Here is a 26512-nt window from a genome sequence, read left to right as displayed (position 1 = left end):
AAATTTTCTGTATTTTTTTGTTTATTTAGAAAAAAAAAAAAAAAATATATATATATATATATATATATATATATATATATATATATATATATATATATATATATATATATATATAAAACGGTTATTAAATGCCACCAAAAGAAAGAGTTGCACGACCGTGCAATTGTCATTCAAAGTGTGACAGCGCTAAAAGCTGAAAATTGGTCTGGGCAGGAAGGGGGTAAAATTGTCCGGTATTAAAGTGGTTAAATGCTATAAGCAAATGAAACATTTTGACCGACAAACAAATGTTCTGGAAATTTTTACACATTTTACTAAAACTTTTCTTAAAGGGGATGTAAAGGTTCAAATGTTTAAAAAAATAAAATAACAAACATGTCGTACTTACCTCCACTGTGCAGCTCGTTTTTGCACAGAGGGGCCCCGATCCTCGTCTTCTGGGGTCCCTGGGCGGCTGTCTCGGCTCCTCCCCGCATCAGCTAACCCCCTTCATGCGAAGTTCTCTCCCAAGGGGGGTTAGCTTGCGGGCGCGCTCCCGTGATACAGCCGGCGGCAATAGCTGCCAACTGTATCACTCGGTCCCGCCCCCGGCGCGCCACGTCATTGGTTTAAATTGACAGCAGCAGGAGCCAATGGCTGCGCTGCTATCAATTATCCAATGAATGAGCCGAAAAGCCCGGTCGAGAAGCCTGCTCGTTCATGAGGCGGGAGTTTCGAGGGGTCAGGTAAGTAAACCGGGGGGGCGGATAATCAGATGTTTTTTCACCTTAATACATAGAATGCATTAAGATGAGAAAACATGAACCTTTACAACCCCTTTAAGAATTTTCATTTGCAATTCTTTCCATCTATGGGCAGCGTTGCAGTGAGTTGGCGTCACACATAATCCTGTTTTATGAGCGTATTTTTATCACAGCGCTAAATGGCCTTTAGCAGTGCAGGTGATCCGTGTTGAATAAATAGTGTAAATTGTCGTCATGTGAGGACGGTAATCACTTAGGTGCTTTTTATGTCCGCTCGTATCTGGCTGCCCCGGTGATTATCCGGTAATTGCACCTTTTAATCACATCATATTCCATTTAATGCATGTCTTCCTGTCTCAGCATTGTACCTGCGTTGTCTAGATGTTGTCACTTCCCCAACACATCATCAGTACTACCGTCTTTACTTTCTTCAGACTCCCGTAGAAAGAACCAAAGAGCGAATGGTTGGCTGCTGGTTCCTCACCTCCGGACCAATATCACTAAGTGCCAAAATTGGGAGGAAAGGTTACTGCAATGGTAAGGTTCATATTTTTTGCAGTGCTTATTGTCATATGTAGGAACACAATCCACAGATAAAACACTACTAAGCATAAAATATTCCGTACAATTAATCTTGAATTTTGCAAGATTTATATTTGGATGAAATAAAGGGTTTGCAGTTACACTATATTACCAAAAGTATTGGGACGCCTGCCTTTACACGCACATGAACTTTAATGGCAGGGGCGTCGGGAGGGGGTAACTAGGGGGGCTGGAGCCCCAAATGTGACCCCGAAAAGCCCAGAGTCTCATGCTGGCACGTCTGCATTGTCAGCCCCAAGTGAGCGGTGACCGCCGGGACCGATTTGATCCCAAGCGCCGCCGAATGTGGCCGAGTGCCATAGCAGATCCCGCCTTTTGGAGCCTGTGCAACGCCTATGATGGACGTCCCACTGGTCCATTGCCGGGACCGCGGGACATGTGACGTCCATCATAGGCACTGCAGGCTCCAGAAGGCGGGAATTACAATGCGGCCGCCGCGCCACATGCCAATCAGCGCTTGGGCGGCTCTCCTCTCCTTCCCTCCTCGGCTCTCCTCTCCTCCTCAGCTCTCCTCTGGCTCCCCCCCCCCCCCAGGCTTGTTGGCTCTCCACCCCCCTAGGCTCCTCGGCTCTCCTCCCCTCCAGGCTCCAGGCTCCTCGGCTCTCCTCTCCTCCTCAGACAACTGATGGAATGACTGACTACCTGCAGTGACACCGAACACCACGGCTGAGCTGAGGAAAGTCAGAGACAGTGTATGTAAATGTCAGTGTATGTAGGTCAGTGTAGGTAGGTCAGGTAGGTCAGTGTAGGTAGGTCAGTGTAGGTAGGTCAGTGTATGTAGGTCACTACCATCAGTGTATGTCAGGTAGGTCAGTGTATGTCAGGTAGGTCAGTGTATGTAGGTCACTACCATCAGTGTAGGTATATCGGGTAGGTCAGTGTATGTAGCTCACTACCGTGGTATTTTTGCCACCTAGTAATGCCCCTGTTTAATGGCATCCCAGTCTTAGTCCGTAGGGTTCAATAATGAGTTGGCCCACCCTTTGCAGCTATAACAGCTTCAACTCTTCTGGGAAGGCCATCCACAAGGTTTGGGAGTGTGTCTATGGGAATGTTTGACCAGAAGTGCATTTGTGAGGTCAGGAATTGACGTGATTAGAACTGATTAGTCTCCGCACTAATTCATCTCAAAGGTGTTCTATCGGGTTGAGGTCAGGACTCAGTACAGACCAGTCAAGTTCCCCCACCCCAAACTTGCTCATCCATGTCTTTATGGGCTTTGCTTTGTGCACGGGTGTGCAGTCATGTTGGAACAGAAAGGGGCCGTCCCCAAACTGTTCCTTCAAAGTTGGGAGCATGAAATTGTCCAAAATATCTTGGTATGCTGACACAAACTCCCAAACTTGCCAAAACTCACTCCTCCATGTCTTTATGGACCTTGCTTTGTGCACTGGTCCAAATCATTTGGTGGAGGGGGGATTATGGTGTGGGGGTGTTTTTCAGGGGTTGGGCTTGGCCCCTTAGTTCCAGTGAAGGGAACTCTTAAGCGTCAGCATGCTAAGATATTTGAGACAATTTTATGCTCCCAACTTTAGGCACAAAATTCTGATAATTTTATGGAGAGGACTAAAAAGATATAACCATGCCAATGGTACAGCAGAAAATATGTAGCACAGTGAGGAAGGTTTGTGGTCCAGGATGATAGGACAGTCAAAATTAGAAGCTCCGCCCCCCCTTCAGTTTGCGGGATGCTTGCCTCTCTGCCCTGTCCGCCCCATAAGACTGGTGCTACACTAATAGCGCAAGCTGGCGGGGACTCTTTCCGTGCTGCCCCCCTGCAACGTGCTGCCCTAGGCCAACAAGGCTACAGCCCTGCATTAAAGTTCCTGTGTGTGTAAAGGCAGGTGTCCCAATACTTTTGGTAATATAGTGTATTTTACACATAATAGTGTATGAGAATCATTATCTTTATTCAGTGATAAATGTAAAGCAAGTATCCCAACTGTGCCCATAGAGTGGGCATTCTCAACCAGGGTTCCTCCAGAGGTTGGTAGGGGGTTCCTTGAATTGTGGCTGGTTGGCCTTCCTTTTGATGGTGACTGCATCATTCCAGAGCCAACGCCACTTGGCACAATCAGCAGCATGACATCAAAAAAAATCTGCCTGTAAGGGTGTCACTCTGACCATTTCCCTGTAGCATTTGCCCACTTAATTCAGATGAATTGCAGGGGTTCACCGTAACCTAAAAATGAATTTCGAGGGTTCCTCTTGGGTAAAAAAAGTTGAGAAAAAAGCTGCCTTAGGCCGAGTACTCACGAGCAGACATGTCCGATGAAACCGGTCCGCGGACCGTTTTCATCGGACATGTCTGCCCAGGGACTTCTGTTCGATGGCTGTACACACCATCGAACAGAACTCCGCGCGTAAACAATACGCGGGGCGTGTCCGCGGTGTTGCCGCGTCGACGACGCGGTGTCGCCGCGACAATGACGCGGCGACGTGGGCGGGCCTGCCTTTTAAATGCTTCCACGCATGCGTCGAAGTCATTCGACGCATGCGAGGGATGGCGGGCGGCCGGACATGTACGGTAGGTCTGTACAGACGACCGTACATGTCGGGGGGACAGGTTTCCAGCGGACTGTTTTAAAGCAAGTCCAGGAAACAGTTGTCCGCTGGAAACCTGTCCGATCCGCCCGAAAATGGTCCGCTCGTACCTACACACGGCCAAACATGTCTGCTGAAACTGGTCCGCGGCCTCAGAGACACATTAGTGACTGCTGTAGCATGTGACCACAGTTGCATTCTGTGATGTATAATATAACTATTACAGGCCATTTCACACTACTACAATGCACTCACTGGCACAATGTTGAGGGTTATTATTGCATCCACTGCCACCTATGCTGTGTGTTATTACATTTACTGACACCAATGATGGGGGTTATTATAACATTTACTGACACCAATGATGGGGGTTATTATTGCATCCCTTTGACACCAGTGTTGAGGGCTATTATTGTATCCACTGACACCTATATTGAGGTTAATTATTACATCCACTGACACCAATGCTGTTTTTTTATATATTTAATATATTATTTATTATACATTATATGAAAAAAAAAAAAAAAAACAATAAAGAAAAAATAAATAAATATATATATAATACTATATACAATATCTTACAAAAGTGAGTACACCCCTCACATTTTCGTAAATATTTTATTCTATCTTTTCATATGACAACACTGAAGAAATGACACTTTGCTACAATGTTGTGTAGTGAGTGTACAGCTTGTATAACAGTGTAAATTTGCTGTCCCCTCAAAATAACTCAACACACAGCCATTAATGTCTAAACCGCTGGCAACAAAAGTGAGTACACTCCTAAAGGAAAATGTCCAAATTGGGCCCAATTAGCCATTTTTCCTCCTCGGTTTCATGTGACTCGTTACTGTTACAAGGTCTCAGGTGTGAATGGGGAGCAGGTGTCATCCCCTCACTCCAAAAACCCCTCCTCCCCCTTCTTCCTTGTTTCACTGAAAGAACCAAACATGGCGATTGTGGAAGGGACTTTTATGCCAGAATGACACGTGGACTGTTTATGCTATGAAGAGCCCTATACCAAGTATGGCTTTGCCCCTGAAAACTTGGATTTGAGGCCCCTGTATATGGACATTACAGAATGGACTTACACAAGCCATTTGTGCTAATTGAAGGCTTTTGAAACATGTGCCACGATGCCAAGTACAGACATCACAGGGGGCGTGTAATAAGGGGCTGAATTGTATGAAACTGACCAATGTGAATGCTCATGCTTGTGATGTCATGTGGTTAATAAAGGAAGCCGTACAGGCTCCACCTCTTCCTCTTGAGGTTGGACACAGAAGGAAGCAGCAGTGTGTTTCTCAGCTCTCTGCATGCTCCCAGGATTTGGGTCAAACGGCAGAAATGGGGTTAGCCCTGAGGTTGTATCAGGAAATCAATCATTATCACAACATGTACTGTGACATACTGAAGCAGAGCATGATCCCCTCCCTTCATAGACTGGGCCGCAGGGCACTATTCCAACATAACGACCCCAAACACACCTCCAAGATGACTACTGCCTTGCTAAAGAAGCTGAGGGTAAAGGTGATGGACTGGCCAAGCATGTCTCCAGACCTAAACCCTATTGATCATCTGTGGGACATCCTCAAACAGAAGGTGGAGGAGCGCAAGGTCTCTAACGTCCACCAGCTCTGTGATGTCATCATGGAGGAGAGGAAGAGGACTCCAGTGGGAACCTGTGAAGCTCTTGTGAACTCCATGCCCAAGAGGGTTAAGGCAGTGCTGGAAAATAATGGCGGCCACACAAAATATTGACACTTTGGGCCCGATTTGGACATTTTTACTTAGGGGTGTACTCACTTTTGTTGCGGTTAAGACGTTAATGGCTGTGTGTTGAGTTATTTTGAGGGGACAGCAAATTTACACTGATATACAAGCTGTACACTCACTACACAACATTGTAGCAAAGTGTCATTTCTACAGTGTTGTCACATGAAAAGATAGAAGAAAATATTTACAAAAATGTGAGGTGTGTACTCACTTTTGTGAGATACTGTGTATTAGCCATATTCAGAAAGAGTTAAACCAGCGTATCAGTAGATACGCCGTTGTAACTCTGAATCTACGCCGTCGTAAATTTAAGTGTATTCTCAAATTGAGATACACTTAAATCTTGCTAAGATACGACCGCGGGCGCCGTCGTATCTTAGCTGTCTATTTAGGCCGGCTGCTAGGGGCGTGTACGCTGATTTACGCCTAGAATGCGTAAATCACCGAGATACGCCTATTCACGAACGTACGCTTGCCCGTCGCAGTAAAGATACGCCGTTTGCGTAAGGCGTTTTTCAGGCCTAAAGTTATTCCACCAAAAAGATGGCGCAGCCAATGTTAAGTATGGACATCGCAACCGCGTCGAATATTTACATTTTTATGTCGTTTGCGTAAGTCGTCCGTGGGGCTGGGCGTAATTTATGTTCACGTCGAAACCAATAAGTCTGTGCGGCGTAATTTGGAGCATGCGCACTAGGATATGTCCACGGACGGCGTTCGTTCAAAACGTCAATCACGTCGGGTCACGATACATTAGCATAAAACACGCCCACCTCTTCACAATTTGAATTAGGCGGGCTTACGCCGGCCCATTTATGCTACGCCGCCGTAACTTAGGACGCAAGTGCTCTGTGAATACAGCACTTGCCTCTCTAACTTACGGCGGCGTAGCGTATATGCGATACGCTACGCCTGCCTAACGTTAGGCACGTCTTACTGAATCTGGCTATATGTGTGTATATGTGTGTACTGTATATATATATATATATATATATATATATATATTATATATATATATATATATATACATACACATACACTGTATATATGTATGTACTGTATACAAATAATAATATAGCTACTTTAAATGTTCTGCCTCTTCTTTAGGGGAAGCTGTTGCCATTTATGCAGAAATTGAGAATGGCTCTTCACGTCTAATAGTTCCCAAAGCTGCTATATACCAAACTCAGAGCTTTATAGTCCATGGGAAGACTAGAACACATAAACAGATGCTAGCAAGTGTGCGTGGAAACCATATCGCCTCAGGAAGCACAGAAACTTGGAACGGGAAGACACTTAAAATACCTCCAGTAACACCCTCCATCTTGGATTGTCAGATCCTCCGTGTGGAGTACGTTCTAGCGGTAAGTCCAATCATTAAATATGGGAGAAGATGTCTGGGAATGGTGGCAGATCTGATGAACTTGGGGAGGAAAAGAAATAGCGGTGGTTCTTTTAATAAAGTGAATGTTCACCTAAAGCTGAACTTCAGGGAAAGTATAAAAAGTTTCTTTGCAGCGGGGTTGCCCTCACACCGTAAGGGTTAAATGCTGGCATAGGTCTGGAGGGCCACAGAAAGTATTTACTCATCCAATCCTCTGGTCCTGCGGACTCCCTCTGGGCTGTAAGCAGTGGTGTATTTAGGTTTTGTGCTGCCCTAGGCCTGACTAAACTCGTGCACCCCCTACTTTAAATATGATCCACCCCTTCCTGTCAAGGTCACACCCCTTCCTGTTTAAGATCTGCCCTGAAATTTTCCAGTATGGTAGTTCTGAGGGCCTTGGGGGGGGGGTTCCCTTAATCAGCAGAGATTTCCTCTCACTTCCTGGTTGGCTATGGGGCAGGAAATGAAGGGAAATTAACGGATGGCAAAAAAAATAGCAGGGGTTATAACCATCCCTTACTCTATCCAAAATGGAAAACAAGTGTTGCATATAAACATACAGCACAGTGATGAAGGTATGTGGTCGAGGCAGTGAGCAAAGGAAGGATTGGGGGCAGGAACAAATAAATTCATCTGTTTATTTTTCTCGACAGCAATCAACAGAAATAAAATTAAGATTCCTTAATATGTACAACTGACCCAAGCAAAGGATTGCAGGAGAGTCCTACTACCTACCTGACAGGTATAGGTGACCACGTCAGTGCCCCTTGTGTCTGTGCCATCCCTATCATACCGATTTGTCTTGCGGCCCAGTCCACCTCATAAGACTGGCACTAAAAGTGTAGCACAAGCCGGCGGGGACTGTTTTCATGCTGCCCCCCTGCAAAGTGCTGCCCTAGGCCTGGGCCTTGTTGGCCTAGGCCAAGATACAGCGTTGGCTGTAAGGCCCCTTTCACACATGCGGAACGCGTGTCCGCTTTTTCATCTATCCGCTTACGGATGAAAAAGGGACATACATTGGTCCCTATGAGATTGCGGTTGTCAGTGGATGAACATCCGCTGACACCCGATCTCATTCGGGTCCGCAATCCTCCGATTCTGCAGACGGAGGAAAACCCTATTTTTCCATCCGTCTGTGGATCGGATGAACACGGACATACGGTCCGTGTTCATCCGATCCCCCCATAGGGGAGAGCGGAGATCTGACAGGGCGGTCCCTGCACAGTGTGCGGGGACCGCCCTGTCATCCGCCGGCTCAGCGGGGATGAGCGCAGCGATCCCCGCTGAGCAAGCAGAGGTTCACGGGGCGGATCATCACAGATCCGTCCAATGTGAAAGGGCCCTAAGACTGCTCTACGCAGGATTTCCTATCCTACGTTTCACAGCTGCAGGTCCTCTGATGTCATCAGGTCTAATGCAGAGCCCACAGCCCTGTGGGGGCACCAAGGAACAATCCACCACCAGAGCACAGGGGAGTGGCGGCTGTCAGAGAAAGTGGAGAATCAGATATTTTACCACTTCCCGCTCAGCCTATTGTCAAATGATGGCTGGGACATTCGCTGTTCTGGGGTTCTGGGAAGATATCATGGATGCTACAGCACTTTATTTAGCTTTATTTGGCTATAGCGCGGTACTAAAGTGGTTAAAGCGGAGCTCTGCCGTAAAAAAATATTAAAAGTCAGCAGCTACAAATACTGCAGCTGCTGACTTTTAATAAATGAACACTTACCTGTCCTGGAGTCCAGCGATGTCGGCAACAGAAGACAAGCAATCGCTCAGCTGCCTCCACCGCCATCATCGGTGAGGGAACCAGGAAGTGAAGCGTTGCAGCTTCACTGCCTGGTTCCCTACTGGGCATGCGCGAGTCGCGATGCGCCGTCCTTACTGGTCCCTGCTTTGTTCTGGGAGCAGTGTGTTTCCCAGAACACAACAGGGGGGGGGGGGCAAAGTGACGCACTGCCCGCAGGTCCCCGCAGATTTTTTTCCCGCAAGTGGGTGCAAATACCTGTTTAAGACAGGTATCTGCACCCCCCTCCCCCTGAAAGGTGCAAAATGTGACACCGAAGGGTTCCGATGAGCGGAAGTTCCACTTTAGGGTGGAGCTCCGCTATAGTATCAATATCACAGGAAATCACTGAATGTAATACTTAGTACCCAATAGCAGGGCTATATCAAAGGAAACAACACCAAACCAGGTAGTAAAGGCAAACTTAATATATTGTCACCCAATATGGTTGGTAACTAAGCAAGCATAGAATGGATTAACAATGGTAATATCACAATTTAGCATACAAAGTGATTAGTAGTAAGGACTGGTAACTCAGATCAGCATAAAGAATAGCCAGGCCACCAAGTGCAGCAGTGAGCAGTAGTCAAGTTTAATCTACCGAGTGCTGGAACTATACTGCCAGACCATAATCATGGCAGTGATGCTAGTCCTAGACCGACTGGGTATGCACTGTGTAAATGAAAAAGGAGGAGGATAGTAGAGAATGGTAGAGAGGGTAGCAGTGGAACAAAGGGTGCTTAGAGAATGATTACTACAGGAGAAGCCACCTTTGAGATGTTCTTCTGCCAGCTATCGTTGGGGCCCTTTAGGAGCATCTGTGCACTTAATGACAGTCCCAGTTACCCTGCATGCAGTATAGCTGCAGTATAGGTATGGCATAGCCTTGGCACAGGTGCAAGGTAGATATGGTTCAGATGCTGTAAAGGTTCAGTATAGGGATGCAGTCTGGCCTTGGAATAAGAGCGGTATAGAGTGCAGTGTGGATTGGGTACACTTGGTGTCCTGCTCTGAGTGGCTCAGCCTTTCCTGGCAGTATCAGCAATGAGCGAATAGTGTGTACATTGGGATCTGTAGTGTAACCATTATAATGTAGCCATTATATGGCTGTTGACTCAAACTACAAGTCCCAGAATTCTCAGTGCTCTGCATAAAAGCCTATAGGCTTGCTTGGCTTTAGCTCTCCCCCTGCTGGCTGGAGGAGGATGATGCAGCATAACATTAGTATTAGGCCCCTTCCACACGGGGCGGATTCGCTTGCAGTGGTCTGCCAGCTCAGCAGGAGATCTCTCCGCTGATCTCTGCTGAGCCTGCAGATGACAGGTACCTCTCTGCTCATTGAATGGGGAGGGGCTTGTTGAGCGCCGCTGTCTCCTAGACATCTCATCCGATCTAATCCGCCATGGACGGATGGCGACATATCGCCATCCATCCGATTTTATCAGATCTGATGTCAGTGGACATGTCACCGCTGACATCCGACGGTCCATAGACAAGCATTGAGCAGCCGTTCAGGTCTGGCGAAAAAACTGACAGGCCGCCCGTGTGAAAGGGGCCTTACAGTAGAGAGGGAGAGGTGAAATAAAGATAAATGTGTCCTTCTCCATGTTGTAGCCCAAAACCTGGCTACACTACCTGGCCAGTGAACGATGGGGATGATTTAAACCACAGTACATACTGCTGCAGAGGTCAGTGGAGATTTGGTTTGATCCACAGTACATAAAGCTACAGAGGTCAGTGGATATTTGATTTGATCCAGAGTACATACAGCTACATGGGTCAGCAGAGATTTGATTTGATCCACAGTACATACAGCACAGAGGTCAGCAGAGATTTGATTTGATCCACAGTACATACAGCTACAGAGGATAGGGGATATTTGATTTGATCCACAGTACATACAGCTACAAAGGTCAGAGAAGATTCGATGTGATCCACAGTACATACAGCTACAGAGGTCAGTGGAGAATTGATCAGATCCACAGAACATACAGCTACAGGGGTCAGCAGAGATTTGATTTGATTTGATCCACAGAACATACAGCTACAGGGGTCAGCAGAGATTTGATTTGATCCACAGTACATACAGCTACAGAGGACAGTGGAGATTTGATCAGATCCACAGTACATACAGCTACAAAGGTCAGTGAAGATTTGATTAGATCCACAGTACATAAAGCTACAGGGGTCAGCAGAGATTTGATTTGATCCACAGTACATACAGCTACAGTGGATATTTGTTTTAAAAATAATCTACTGTTTAATGCTGCTTTTAAAGGTCATGAAAATAGCTCTATCATAGCTGGGAGGATTGAGCAATACTTTTGATTTGCAAATGTTAATTTCATAATTGACTTGTTGAAAGCAATATGTTAATTAATCATAATAATACCTTATTTATTATCTGCCGAAACTAGTTTTGTTGTACTTCTCTGTTCATTTATGACAGTTTGAAATGAGGAAAATTACAGGTTTTTCTTCTACTTATTTAGGTCTCTATTCATATTCCCGGTGCACATCGACTGATGGTGGAGCTTCCTCTAGTTATAGGCACGGTGCCATTCAATGGGTTCACCTACAGGAACTTCAGTGTGGCCAGTCAGTTTACAGTGGACATGAGTTGGCTTGCCCTGGCACTGTCGGAACACCCAGAAGGTAGAAAATAGTTCACAAGATTTTGTATGTTTTGTACGAACTGTAGTAGGTATTGAATGTGATAAGCAATATACCACAAGGCCTTGACTGAGAAGGAGTATTAACCAGGGCTTTTTTTCTCAGAGAATAGGTGCAGGAATGCCCCCCTTCTGAATCACTTCTTTTCTCCGCCCCTACCCACCTCCGAGCACCGTTCCTTGGTTCCACCTTTTACCCACCTCCCAGTAGCCCCTTTTAGAGCCAAGTATCATTTTGTTGTGTTAAGTAATTATTAATGTAGCGCTCACCCCCGAAGGAGCCGCTGATTAGTTTTGGGACCGGCTTTCTAAGTTACCTTCTTGACTTGGTCTAGGGGTGACTTCTGTGAGTGTAAGTAAAGAGCAAGTGTCCAGACACCAATTCAGTTTTCAATGCTTTATTCCAAGGCCCAACCTGGCCAACATCAACATGACACACAACAGAGAAGGTTGATGAGCGTAGAGGAACTTTTAGTATCAGACCTTGGATATTCAGAGAGAGAGAGCAAGCCTGCTCTCAGCAATGGTGTAGCTCAATTTGTCGCCACCCCAATCAGGGTGGGTTAAGTGCCCCCAGACAGGCAGTTATCTCAGGCCTGGCAGCCGGAGCGTCACTTACAAATCACTGGGAGGAAACAGACCTCTGCCACAGGCCTGACTCAAGGCCTCTGCCACAGGCTGGACAATTTAGGATTCGTAATAAAACAGTTTGAGCAAATCCTCCCAGTCAGTTCAATCAGTGTCACCCACTGACAGCTTGAGCATACCTGTCATACGGTGTGGTGACCGGATCCCCGATGGTTCGTCTGGGCCTCCTGGACAACCTCTAGTTCTAGGTTCTCCCAGGCCAATCCCCCATCGCACAGCTCCCAGCCTAGGATCCTCTCAGCAGAAGGCAGGGACCCAGCAAGTCGCTGGGGCCCCTTTCAGTAGTAGGAGGAGGCTCCGCATGGTACACGGCCTTAGCATGGCAGGACACGGTGGCGGGGCCCATGGATGCGCGTACCCTGAAGGTGGGTTCCGCACCTGGAACTTGGGCCCCACAAGCAAAGCCCACCAAAAGCGGCTGCCACAGATATATCCCCCCCCAGCATGCCCAACGAGGGAAGAACTCCTCTGATTGGCTGCTGGGAGCAGGTGGGTCTGCCAGAATCCCTCCAGCGCCAACTGCCGCCCAGGGGTGTCAACGTACCCTTAGAGCGCAGACTGACCTACAGGACAAGTTCTAGAATTGACAGCAGCCTGAATTTCCATAATTTGTGAATGGGAGTAAAACTAAGCCTCCCATTCCCCACTAACTTTTGCGTACCGCCCGCACTGACAGTAGGGGGGCGCTACAGTAAGAATAGTAGTAAAATGGTTCCCCCACAGCCAGCATCAATAGACCCCCAAAACCAGCAGCAATAGACCCCCCCCCCCCCAGAAACAATAGATGTGCCCAGAAACAATAGACCCCCCATGCAACAATGGACCACCACAAAAAAATACCACCAGCAACAAAAAGATCACCCAGCAGCCAGCATTAGAAGACTCTGCAGCAGCTAGCAACAATAGACCCCCTCCCTCAACAGTAAATCTCTTGCATCAACAATTTACCCCCAAGCAACAATAGATCCACCACCAGCAACAATAGACCACCCCCCAGCAACAATAGATGTGCCAAGAAACAATAGACCCTCCCAGCAACAATGGACCACCCCATCAGCAACAAAAATATCACCCAACAGCCAGCATCAATAGACTCTCCAGCAGCTAGCAACAGTAGACCCCCTCCATCAACAGTAGATCTCTTACATCAACAATTGGCCCCCAAGCAACAATACACCTCCCCAGCAACAATAGACCACCACACAAAAATAGATCCCCTCCAGCAACAATAGATCCCCCAGCAGCCAGCATTAACCCCTTGCCGACCGCTGCACGACTATATACGTCGGCAGAATGGCACGCCTGGGCAGATCGACGTATATTTACATCGCCTTTAAGGGCCGGGGGTTGCGGATGTGCACTCCGTGAGTATGACCGCGGGTCCCACGGACTTTTTTTGTTTATAGCGCAAAAAAAAACCGCAGAGATGATAAAATACTACCAAAAGAAATCTCTATTTGTTGGAAAAAAAGACGTGACTTTTGTGTGGGAGCCACGTTGCACTACCGCGCAATTGTCAGTTAAAGCGACGCAGTGCTGAATCGCAAAAAGTGCTCTGGTCTTTGGCCAGCCAAATGGTCTGGGGCTTAAGTGGTTAATAGACTCTCCAGCACACCCCAGCACCCCTTACCATTACATACATTCAGTGGTGGAGGTGCCGAAACTGCGTTTCTCTGCATCCTGCTGAAAATAAGCCCTGATTACCACCCACCACCTTCCATCCCGAGACACAATTCAGTCTGCATTTGAAAATTCAATATAATGCCACATACACACGATCGGAAATTCCGACAAGAAAAACAGGGATTTTTTTCCTACGGAATGTTGGCTCAAACTGTTGCATAAACACGGTCACACCAAGTTCCGACCGTCAAGAACGCGGTGACATTCAACACTACGACAAGCCGAGAAAAATTAAGTTCAATGCTTCCGAGCATGCGTCGACTTGATTCCAAACATGCGTGTCTTTTTGTGCGTCGGAATTGCATACAGAACTTTTCTTGTCGGAAAAATTGAGAACCAGCTCTCAAATTTTTTGCTGTCGGAAATTCCGACAGAAAGAGTCAGATGGAGCCTACACACGGTCAGAGTTTCCGACCAAAAGCTCACATCAGACTTTTCTTCTCGGAAATTCCGACCATGTGTACGCGGCATTAGCCACTTGCCTACCTGGGCATCGCCCTTTTGGCCTCCCTCCTTCATTCATATAAACTGTACGATAGCTTCCATCAATAAAAAAGCGATCCATGAATGGAGAAGGTGAAGCTTTCATTCATCCACCTGTCTTCCATTCATGGCTCACTTTTCATTCATGGAAGCTACAGTACAGCTTTTATGAATGAAGGCGGTGGGCAAAAATGGGGGGCAGTGGCGGAACTACCGCCATAGCAACTCATGCGGGCGCTATGGGGCCCGCAGCCGAGTGAGGATCAGGGGGGCCCGGTGAAGGGAAGAGAGAGGAGAAGAAGAGGCGAGCTGAGGGCCCCATGGCCACTAGGGGGCCCCATCAGGGTTGCCAGCCTTGGTAAAAGCAGGGACAGTTTGTTGGTATCAGTGTTTTTATGACATCTATCACTGAACTGGCCACTACCGACATCATTTTGATGTACAAATCTCGAGATTGTAGCTGCCCCGCCTCTTCACTGCCTTCTCAGCCAATGGGAGCACAGTGTACACTCCCCCTTCTCCAGCACGGCTTTTTTTGACATACTAGCAGGAGATGCCGACTGCTGGAGAGATGAGAGGGAGGAGGGGACAGCCTGCAGTGTGGGGTGGATTGCTGCCTCATAAAAGGTAAGCTGGAAGAATTGTATTATCAGTGCTTACCTATCCTGGTGAGGAGGGGGGAGGCTGTGTAGCAGCAGGGCTCCTCTTGCTGTTAGATGGTTTATCTGTGTGTGAGAAGTGCCATGCTTCTGTGCTGAACTTCTCCAATCTCTGCTACATCTCCCTACTCATCACCTGCCCACCAATACACAGGCACAGCCTCCTCCTCTCCTGTATTACCACATGTGAGCTGCTGGGGCATTACAAGTACCAGCATGGCAGAAGGGGCAGGAGCAGTGTGTTCTATCAGGTTGATTTGTGGAAAAAAAGTGCTGGTGTGTGTATATATCGATAAATATATATATATATATACACACACCAGCACTTTTTTTCCAAAAATCATCCTGATAGAACACACTGCTCCTGCCCCTTCTGCCATGCTGGTACTTGTAATGCCCCAGCAGCTCACATGTGGTAATACAGGAGAGGAGGCTGTGCCTGTGTATTGGTGGGCAGGTGATGAGTAGGGAGATGTAGCAGAGATGGGAGAAGTTCAGCACAGAAGCATGGCACTTCTCACTATATATATATATATATATATATATATATATATATATATATATATGCGGTCCATCCATTAAGGGCACCACCCCCTCTATGTAGAATGTATAGAATCTATCCATGGCCACCCCCAATTCAGGTGTCCATCCCCTTTTAGGACGCTGGGTGCCTAAATTGCGGGGGGGGGGGGGTTTGAAGCATCTGATTAGAGCCCTAGGCTCTAATAGGCTTCACATTAGGGTGGGCTTGGAGCGCAGAGCACTCAGAGCCCATCCAGGTGGGTTTAGAAAAGCAGATTGATGTTTGCTTTTCTAACAATGAACCGGCTCTCCGCAAATCAGGAAGTGCGGGTCTGATACCCATCATGAAATTTGGCTGAAAGGACAGGCGCTCCTATTGGACGCCTAGCAGGAGAAAAGAAGAGGTGCAGGGAGTAAGCAGCTCGCCGCTGCCCGTCCCACATCTCACCGCCGTCACCCACTGCCTGACCTGCCACCAAGATGGGGCAAGTGTTGGTCAGACAACAGGGGTGGGGGGTGCTGAGGGTCACAGTGGCTGCATTTAATGGCACGGTGGCTGCATCTGTGCCCCATCAAATGCAGCCAACTGTGCCCCATGTGGGGGGCTGAGGGTCACAATGGCTACATTTGATGGGGCACAGTTGGCAGCATTTGATGGGGCACAGTTGGCGGCATTTGATGGGGCACAGTTGGCGGCATTTGATGGGGCACAGTTGGCTGCATTTGATGGGGCACAGTTGGCTGCATTTGATGGGGCACAGTTGGCTGCATTTGATGGGGCACAGTTGGCTGCATTTGATGGGGCACAGTTGGCTGCATTTGATGGGGCACAGTTGGCTGCATTTGATGGGGCACTGTGGCTGCATTTGATGGGGCACTGTGGCTGCATTTGATGGGGCACTGTGGCTGCATTTGATGGGGCACTGTGGCTGCATTTGATGGGGCACAGTGAGGCTGCAATTGTTTGCCCATGAGAGGCTTCTGGTGAATTTAGTGGGTCACCAACTCTAAGCCACTCAGCATGTCACGGAGCTTGTTTGCCCACATTCATGTTGCATAAAAAAAAAGATGGTGGCCATCTCTAAGCCTGGGGGCCCCATAATCTCCTATTGCCCGGGGGCCCCATGAGTTGTCAGTCCGCCCCTGGCTGTCCGTATCAGCAGAGAGCGGAATTGCCCGCTGTAATAGCTTTCATTAGAACTTCCAGTGTTCCCGGGGCTCATGTCACATAGCCCCACCTCTTGGTCCGGCACCTTTGATCGACAGAACGCCGGTCCAGTGTCGGACATGTGACGTCATCAAAGGCGTTGGGCTAAGAGGTGGGGCTATGTGACGATGAGCCCCCGGGAAGCCGGGAAATTCAAATGAAAGCTATTACAGCGGGCAATCCCGCTCTCTGCTGATACAGCCGGCTTGCCTCTTCCTCTGCACAGGTGAGGCTGTATTGGGCACAGGCAATGCTGTATTGGGCACAGGTCACGCTATATGGGGCACAGGCAGTTCAGACTGTATTGGGCACAGGCAGGCCAGGCTGTATTGGGCACAGGTCACGCTATATGGGGCACAGGTCACGCTATATGGGGCACAGGTCACGCTGTATAGGGCACAGGTCACGCTGTATGGGGCACAGGTCATGCTGCATTGACACTAGGGCGGCTCTGGGGGGGCCCCATACAACATTTTGCTATGGGGCCCTGTGATTTCTAGTTACGCCCCTGATGGGGGGCATTATTATTAGTCAGTATTCTTGATGAGTACAGTACATATGCCAGGTACCTCAGTTCTGTTAACCCCCCAGTACCAGAATATTTAAACTAAACCAGAAGCCTTTCAGCGCAAGGGACACATTGCACTGACTATAAGCCGTGTCCCTTGTGCTGATTTCAAAAATATATATTTTTGACTAAACTTGGCTATATTTATCACATGTAATCAATATACAGATTTTTTTTCATGTTAGTCGTCCTTAAATCATAATGTATACATAATAATAATAATAATGATAATATTAATAATAATAATGTACATCACTCTGGCATGTAAGCAATGCTGTCTAATTAGAACATTATGTAATACCAAAATGCCTGCAGGTGAGTTGCATAACAATAATTAGCTGAATAACCATTGTTCTTATTATCAGTGTTTTCAACATATGTGAGCCAATTCATTTTCTGCACTACCACTTCAGTGACACAATATAAAAACTAAAATCCCATAAACATACGTACCGTATTTATCGGGGTATTGCGCGCTCCGGCGTATAGCGCGCACCCCTAAAGTGGACCCGCATTCCTGTAAAAAAAAAGATTTTAGTACTTACAGTTTTGGTGTCTTGCGTGGCGTCCATCGGCGGCCTCGTCGGGTCCGGTGTCCGTCTGCGGCTGGTGTCCCCCTTGTCGGGTCCGGCGTCCTTCTGCTGTGTCCTCCCCGCTCGATCCCCGCTTCCCGCGCCGAGTTTGAACTACTGAGCCGGCATATACCGCGCGCAGTACACTCGTGTATAGTCGGGCAGGCTCGGCTCCTCTAGTGGTCACGTCCTGTGCGTCCTGTACGTCCAGGATGTGACTGCGAGAGGAGCCGAGCCTGCCCGACTATACACGAGTGTACTGCGCTCGGTATATGCCTGCGCAGTAGTTCAAACACGGCGCGGGTATCGGCATATATTGCGCACCCACGATTTTGCCCTGAATTTCAGGGCAAAAAAGTGCGTGGTATACGCCGATAAATACGGTAAATATTCACCTCTAGTTGCTGCTCGACACTGTTTTTCCGTTCCCACATCAAACAAAATGAATATATTGAAAAAGTGCTGCACAACCAAATAAAATTTAAATGCTGACAGTCACTTCTGGGTTTGCGTGATGATATCACAAGCTCCGCTCCAACATGTTTCGTCAACAGACCCGTGACTTCCTCAAGGGCAAAGGAGGATCTAATTTTTTATTTTTTTCAATTTTTTTTATTATGGACTTTAATTAACGGACTGTACAAATTAACAAATACACTTGGAACATTTGGATTAAGTGGATCTTTCTCTGTATACATCACAATATAGCACCCAGTGGAGTCACAGAGGGGTTTATTTACTAAAACTGGAGAGTGCAAAATCTAGTACAGCTGTGCCTGGCAACCAATTAGCTTCTAACTTCAGTAATGCCGCGTACACACGACCGTTATTCATGTCATGCAAAAAAAACATTTTTCTCGACGTGTTTTGGCGTGATTCCTCTCAAGCCTGCCTTGCATACACACGATCGTGATAAAAAATGCTCTAGCAAAGCGCGGTGACGTACAACACGTACGACGGCACTATAAAAGGGAAGTTCCATTCGAATGGTGCCACCCTTTGGGCTGCTTTTGCTAGTTTCTCCGTCTCATAACTTGCTTCTGAGCATGTGCGTTTTTCCCCCCTCGTTAAAGCGTACACACGAAAAAGAACGGCATGAAAAACGACGAGAAAAAATAGAGCAGGTTCTAAAATTTTAACGGCCATTTTTCTCGTTGAGAAAAATGCTCTGGAGCCTACACACGATCGTTTTTAACAACCAATTTAAAAAAATTGCATTTTTCTTGTCATTGAAAAACGGTCGTGTGTACGCGGCATTAGAATTAGGCTTTGACAAAAAAAAACTTGGATGCTGATTGGTTTCCATCCAGAGTTGCACCAGATTTTGCACTCTCATATCATATTGGGTAAAACGTTGCCTAATTTTATTTTGCATTTGATGGTTTAAGGCATTTCAAGTTTATTGCTTGCGCTGCACTATTTCATGTATGTTCTTTTTTCAAAATATGTATTATATTTAGACATGTGCAATTAATTTAGTTCCGAGTTCGTTTTTTAACGAATTTTGACAAATTTGTTCAGTCGGGAATATCCAAATTAACGAAAAAAAAAAATTCTGAAAATTCATAAATTCGAAAATTCGTAAACATGAAAATCTGAAATAATAACTAACTAATAATAATTTAACTACTGCTAACTATTAAATTATAGGCATTGGAATTTCCTTTCAAATTTGGCTGTTAGTCATAGGCGTGCACACAGGGTGTGCCAGGTGTGCCCAGGCACACCCTAATCACCCTTTACAGCACAGATTCCCTCTATTTCCCTGGCTCCCTCCTTCCTCCTGCAGTGCTACCAGCTTCCCTCCTCTCCTGCCAGCTGTTGCTGCCAGGATGTTTTAGGATGAGTGAAGGAAGGGGCTGGTAAATATGTAATTGACTATCTCCTTCCCTTTCTAAATGAACATTGTGAGTGATCAATAGTGTGTGTTTGAGATTTGGGGTGCACACCCTAATGCAAAAGACTGCACACATCTATGCTGTTAGTGAAGGTAACAAATACAAATTTATCCAAAGTTACGAATTATCCAAAATAACAAATGCCGCATCTAAACGAATGGAACGTAACAAATTAATAATAATAAATAATAATAATAATAATAATAACAATTTTTTTTATTATTATTATTAACCATATTGCTGGTCAAAGACCAGAGCACTTTTTGCGATTCAGCACTGCGTCGCTTTAACTGACAATTGCGCGGTCGTGCAACGTGGCTCCCAAACAATATTGGCGTCCTTTTTTCCCCACAAATAGAGCTTTCTTTTGGTGGTATTTGATCACCTCTGCGGTTTTTCGTTTTTGCGTTAAAAACAAAAATAGAGCAACAATTTTGAAAAAAATGAATATTTTTTACTTTTTGCTGTAATAAATATCCCCCAAAAATATATAAATAAAAGTTTTTTTTCCTCAGTTTAGGACGATACGTATTCTTCTACATATTTTTTGTTAAAAAAAATCTCAATAAGCATTTATTGATTGGTTTGCGCAAAAGTTATAGCGTTTACAAAATAGGGGGTAGTTTTATGGCATGTTTATTAATATTTTTTTTTTTTTTACTAGTAATGGTGGCGATCAGCAATTTTTTCTCGGTACTGCGACATTATGGCGGACACTTCGGACACTTTTGACACATTTTTGGAACCATTGGCATTTTTAGAGCGATCAGTGCTATAAAAATGCATTGGATTACTATAAAAATGCCACTGGCAGTGAAGGGGTTAACACTAGGGGGTGGGGAAGGGGTTAAGTATGTCCCTGGGTGTGTTCTAACTGTAGGGGGGGTAGACTGACATGGGAAAATGACTGATCGCTGTTCATACATTGTATGAACAGAAGATCAGCATTTCTCCCCCTGACAGGACTGGGAGCTGTGTGTTTACACACACAGCTCCCGGTCCTCGCTCTGTAACGAGCGATCGCGTGTGCCCGGCGTCGGGGACGAGCGGGGGGCGCGCACGCGCCCCTAGTGGCCGCTTTTAGAGCCGATGTTATACTACGGGCTCTCGCGCAGGGGAGCCGACCTGCCGCCGTAGAACTGCGGTGGCTGGTCGGCAAGCAGTTAATATTAATTTGTTCCGTTCCATTTGTTTAGATGCGGCATTCGTTATTTCAGATAATTTGTAACTTCGAAATAATTTGTATTCATTACGTTCACTAACAGCCAAATTTGGAAGGAAATTCCAATACCTATCATTTAATAGTTAGCAATAGTTAAATTATTAGTTAGTTATTATTTCAGACTTTCGGGTTTTTGGATTTTCTAATTTACAAATATTCGAATTTATGAATATTCAGAAAAAAAATGTTAATGGGTTTTCGTGACTTCGGATATTTTTGAATTAGCGAATTTGTCAAAATTTGTTAAAAAAATTATTCAGAACGAAATGAATTGAACTTCGGATTAATTTGTATTCATTACGTTCACTAACAGCCACATTTGAAAGGAAATTCCAATACCTATAATTTAATAGTTATTATTAGTTAGTTATTATTCTTTTGAATTGTTGGATTTTCTTTCTTATTTTTAGATTAACGAATTTTCGAATTTTCCCATTTACGAATTGCGATCATAATGAATGACCCAAAAAAACAAATGAAACGAAAACAAACACATTTTTCGGCAGTGCACATGTCTAATTATATTAAATAATAAAGCATTGTATAAAAATATCAGTAGGGATAATTTATGTATTCATTTCATTTCAGTGCCGTAAAAAATATATTTGTTATACAAAGAAAAATGGTGTCCTATTAATTTAGAAAATGCTATAAACTTTTTTTTTTTTTTTTTTTAATAATTTTTTTTTTTCACCACCAGCACCACCAAATTACGCAGATGTTGTTTCGGAAGAAGATCTTTCATGGTGTGCCCCACCACCAGTCACAGAACAAGATGTCTTATTAGAAGGACTTTGCTTTCCTTCATTTGCTGTCATCCAGGAGTTCCGATTTCAACCCCCACCACTATATTCAGAGGTAAGATGGGTGAATATGTGAGATGAATGGACTCCAGTCCCCCTTGTATCTATTTGTGGCAGTTACCAAAAAAAGTTGACGCAATCTTGCTTTGAAAGCAAAGGCCCATATAGACAGCGGAACTTCACCCATAACAACTTGATAAAAAATAATGGGCCAGATTCACATAGAACTGCGGCGGCGTAACGTATCGTAGATACGTTACACCGCCGCAAGTTTTCATCGCAAGTGCCTGATTCACAGAGCACTTGCGACCTCCGGCGCAAGGCGGGCCAATTCAAATGGGCGTGCGCCATTTAAATTATGCGCGCTCACGCGCCGGACCTACTGCGCATGCTCAGTTTCGCAAATCCCGTTGTGCTTTGCGCGCCGTGACGTCATTTTTTCGAACGGCGACGCGCGTAGCGTACTTCCGTATTTCCGAAAGTGTTACGCAAACGACGTTCATTTATAAATTTGGACGCGGGAACGACGGCCATACTTTAGACAGCAATACGTTTGCTGACTAAAGTTAGGGCACCCAAAACGACGACTAACTTTGCGACGGGAAACTAGACTAGTAGCGAACGCGAAAATCCGTCGTGGATCCGCCGTAACTCCTAATTTGCATACCCGACGCTGGTTTACGACGCAAACTCCCCCCAGCGGCGGCCGCGGTACTGCATCCTAAGATCCGACAGTGTAAAACAATTACACCTGTCGGATCTTAGGGATATCTATGCGTAACTGATTCTATGAATCAGTCGCATAGATAGAAACAGAGATACGACGGAGTATCTGAGATACTCCGTCGTATCTCAGCTGTGAATCTGGCCCAATGTTCTTTAGCACGGAACATACCGTATTTATCGGGGTAAAGCGTGCTCCCGCGTATAGCGCGCACACCCTAAAATTGCCCCGAATTCCTGTGGAAAAAAGATTTTTTGTACTTACAGTTTTGGTGTCTTGCGCAGCGTCCATCGGCGGCCTCGTCGGGTCCGGCGTCCGTCGGCGGGTTTGGGTGTCCTCTTCGTCGAGTCTGGCGTCCTTCTGCGGCGTCCTCGCGTCCTCCCCGCTCGTTTCCCGCGCCGAGTTGAATACTGCGCCGACATATACCGAGCGCAGTACACTCGTGTATCGTCGGGCAGGCTCGGCTACTCTCGCGCTGACGTCCTGTACGTCCAGGACGTCAGCGCGAGAGGCGCCGAAACTGCCCGAAGATGCACGAGTGTACTGCGCTCGGTATATGCCAGCGCAGTATTCAAATTTAGCGCGGGAAAGCGGGTATCGGCGTATACCGCGCACCCACGATTTTGCCCTGATTTTCAGGGCAAAATAGTGCACGGTATACGCCGATAAATACGGTACATTCCACATTAATAAATATGCCACCAAAATGAGTGTGTGCTGCAAATTGCCTCCATCATTGCTCCTTGTTCTTCTTGCTGGATGACGCCATTTTGCTGAAGCCCAGAGCCCCAGCTGTAAATCAAAAAGCAGAACTAAACTCATCGATTTGCCAGTTTAAAAAAAAAAAAGTTTGATTTGCTTGTGTCCTCAACCAAACTGTCAAATCATCAAATGGCTGGAGTCATAGCTGATCACATGTGCAGCATCATGACAGTTGCAGATCCAACAGAAGCAGCTTCCTTGGCTGTAAAGGATAGGCGGGTTTAATCCCGCTTTAAGGCGGTCAGCAGATTGGCCTCTACAAACTCAGGAGTGCCTAAAATGGAGAGCAACTGAGCCTGCTTTGCACAGTCAGTGTACAGTATTACTGAATTTTAACCACTTCAGCCCCGGAAGATTTGGCTGCTCAATGACCGAGCCATTTTTTGCGATTCGGCACTGCGTCGATTTAACTGACAATTGCGCGATCGTGCAACGCTGTACCCAAACAAAATTGACGTCCTTTTTTCCCACAAATAGAGCTTTCTTTTGGTGGTATTTGAGGACCTCTGCAGTTTTTATTTTTTGCGCTACAAAAAAAAAGAAGACCAACAATTTAAAAAAAAACACAATGGGCCAGATTCAGATACAATGGCGTATCTTTTGGCCGGCGTAGCGCATTCCATTTGCACTACGCCGACGTAACATAGTGAGGCAAGTGTAGTATTCACAAAGCACTTTCTCCCTAAGTTACGTCGGCGTAGCGAAAATGGGTCGGCGTAAGCCCGCCTAATTCAAAGTAATTAATGGAGTGTAATGGAGGGCACCCAGCAGCTGCTGAACTAAAGGAATATAAGCCGCATATGAAGTCCATACATTGTGACACAAAGCTATTATTGACCTCTTTTTAACTAAATAGGTCAACACCATCTGGTAAGGTGCCATCCTTTGAGCACATATTTGGGTGATTTTACAGCTGGTGGAGGTGGAGACTTTTCACAGTGAATTTGAAGACATCGTCTGATCACAAGCACTTTATTTATTTATTTATGGACTTTTATACTCATATTTTAAATAAATCCACCATCCTTGGTGGTGCTTCTGGAGATTATTCACATTATTAATTGTTGGTTTTGTTATATATTTTAGACATGTGCAGACTGGAATATTTTGTTTCGTTTTTTCATTTTCGTTTGGAAAATACATTTATTTAGTTACTCCCGAAAATCGTTTTGATGTATTTCGTTTTTCGTTGGGGAATAGCTTTCGTCCGAAAATCCAATAATACTTGGTTTCTGTCGAATGGTCAAAAGAATATTCACCGGAACGTCAAATCTTTGTTGGTTTTTGTCTAATGGTCAAAAATATTCGACGGAACGTCGAATCTTTACGTCGAATCATACATTTCCGTTCGAATATTCCGCCTACAAGAATTCTAATGTTGTATGACTAGTAATAATGTCGAATCTATTCTCTATAATGTCGAATCTATTTTCTCATAAATCAAAATCTATTCTCTGTAATGTCGAATCTATTATTTCTATAGTGTCAAATCTTTTCTCTATAATGTCGAATCTTTTCTCTATGATGTCGAATCTTTTCCCTATAATGTCGAATCTCTCTATATCGAATTTTTACCGCAACGAAAACGAAAATAAAGCATTTTTTATGTCGGATCTTTCGGTTTTCGTTTCTTGCACTTTCGTTATCGTTTGTTAAAACGATAACGAAAAAAAAATGATTTTCGGACGAAAATGCATTCTAACGAAAACGAATGCACATGTCTAATATATTTGTCTGATGTATTAGGATTGACTATATATATATATATTATTATTACTTACTTTATTTGTAGCGCCCCCTTTATCTATATATTCACCAAGAAAGGACTTTGCTCGCTTTGGAAACCGCAGCTTGGCATTGCATGCCATTATTGAGCTTACGATCTACCAAAACCCACAGATCCTTCTCCACTACGGACCCCCCCAGTTGTACTCCCACTAGTATGTAAGATGAACAGGGATGGACTGGCCATTGGGACTACAGGGAGTTTCCTGGTGGGCCGATGGCTCAGTGGGCCGGCTTCAGTGACAGCGGACCGCCGCCCCCCTCTGCTCCTCTGTCTCTCCCTTCCCGTAGCGCTCACGAGGGGGGAACAAAGAAGCAGGGGGAGGAGCAGGGTGGACGACAGAGGAGCATGGGGGAGGGGGCAGACAGCTGACTCAACAGCTATGGCCTGGGAGTTTCTCACTTCTGCCTAATCCTTCCCATAAGGGGGGCACCAAACTGATTCTTTGCCCCAGGTGAAATAATGTCTAGCTTCCCCACTGGTACTGCCTATAAGAGTACCAGTACCAGCCGTTCTACTCTAATAAAGTAGAACAGCTAGTGGCTAGTGAAGGGGGAGAGGGGGCTTGGGTGGCCGGGGGGGGGGTGCAGGAGTTGTCTGGCCGCCATGGCAGAGACCTGTAAAAGTGGGCCAGTCTGGATGAAGTCCAGGGCCAAATTTTTGTCCCAGTCCAGCCCTGAAGATGCATATTCTTAGCCCACTTTAAATGTCTTACACCTATGTTTTTTTTTTATACACAGGTTGACCCACATATAAATAATACAGCAGAAGGCACCGCACCACCCACCTTAGAGGAAGGACAGCCTACTCAACTAACCTAGTATCGTGGTATAACATGCCATAATAAAGAATGTGAATCTGATAAATGACTACTACAGTGCCCACAGATCACTGAACAGGGTGGATCATTTCTTGTATGGAGTATGAAGACCTCTTCCAGGGACGAGCGCTCCAGGATGATGCTTCAAGTGGTATATTAAGATGAAAGGAGACAAACATTCTTGAACTGGAATAAGGGGCTTCTTCTAGCTGTGACCCCCTACTACCCCCCCCCCCCCCCCCCCCCCCGGTGTCATGTACACTCCATTACCTAATATATTGTTTTTTATAAACAGGGAACCACAGGGAAAACTATCACATGGATGGACAACTTCCAGAGTTATTAAGAATTCTAGTAACTGTGAAAAAAACTGTTATTAAAGTAAGTCTAGGGAAAATGATAGTTTGGCATAAAATGGAGTCTAGTCTAGGGTTGCCACCTTTTCTTCAAGCCAAACCCGAACACTTTAGCTGTCTGGGACACCTTTGGGTGCCCCAAGGAGAGTAGTAATGAGGTGCACATAGCGTGCCACAGCGAATGATGGGTGTGGCCAGATTACTCTTCCCGACATCATCATCCTGCCCTCCAGTGATGCCAAACCTGCCACCAGACGGCCGCTAAAGCTCTCGGACAGCAACATATTTGTG

The 26512-nt window shown here is 45.8% G+C and overlaps 1 protein-coding gene across 1 annotated transcript in view; it reads left to right on the top strand.

The window, feature by feature from the left end:
• Positions 1–25902, top strand: part of ARRDC4 (arrestin domain containing 4) — a 68575-nt gene extending 42673 nt beyond the window's left edge. Inside the window, exons 4-8 of the mRNA XM_040342352.1 lie at positions 1178–1280; positions 6774–7030; positions 11329–11491; positions 21671–21828; positions 25786–25902. Coding sequence (XP_040198286.1) covers positions 1178–1280; positions 6774–7030; positions 11329–11491; positions 21671–21828; positions 25786–25866 — 762 coding nt within the window. The 3' untranslated portion in view covers positions 25867–25902. The remainder of the gene's footprint in view (positions 1–1177; positions 1281–6773; positions 7031–11328; positions 11492–21670; positions 21829–25785) is intronic.
• The last annotated feature ends 610 nt before the right edge of the window (positions 25903–26512 follow it).

This window comes from Rana temporaria, chromosome 3 (assembly GCF_905171775.1).
Source record: "Rana temporaria chromosome 3, aRanTem1.1, whole genome shotgun sequence".
Taxonomy (NCBI): domain Eukaryota; kingdom Metazoa; phylum Chordata; class Amphibia; order Anura; family Ranidae; genus Rana; species Rana temporaria.
This window is presented reverse-complemented; position numbering and strand designations above follow the sequence as displayed.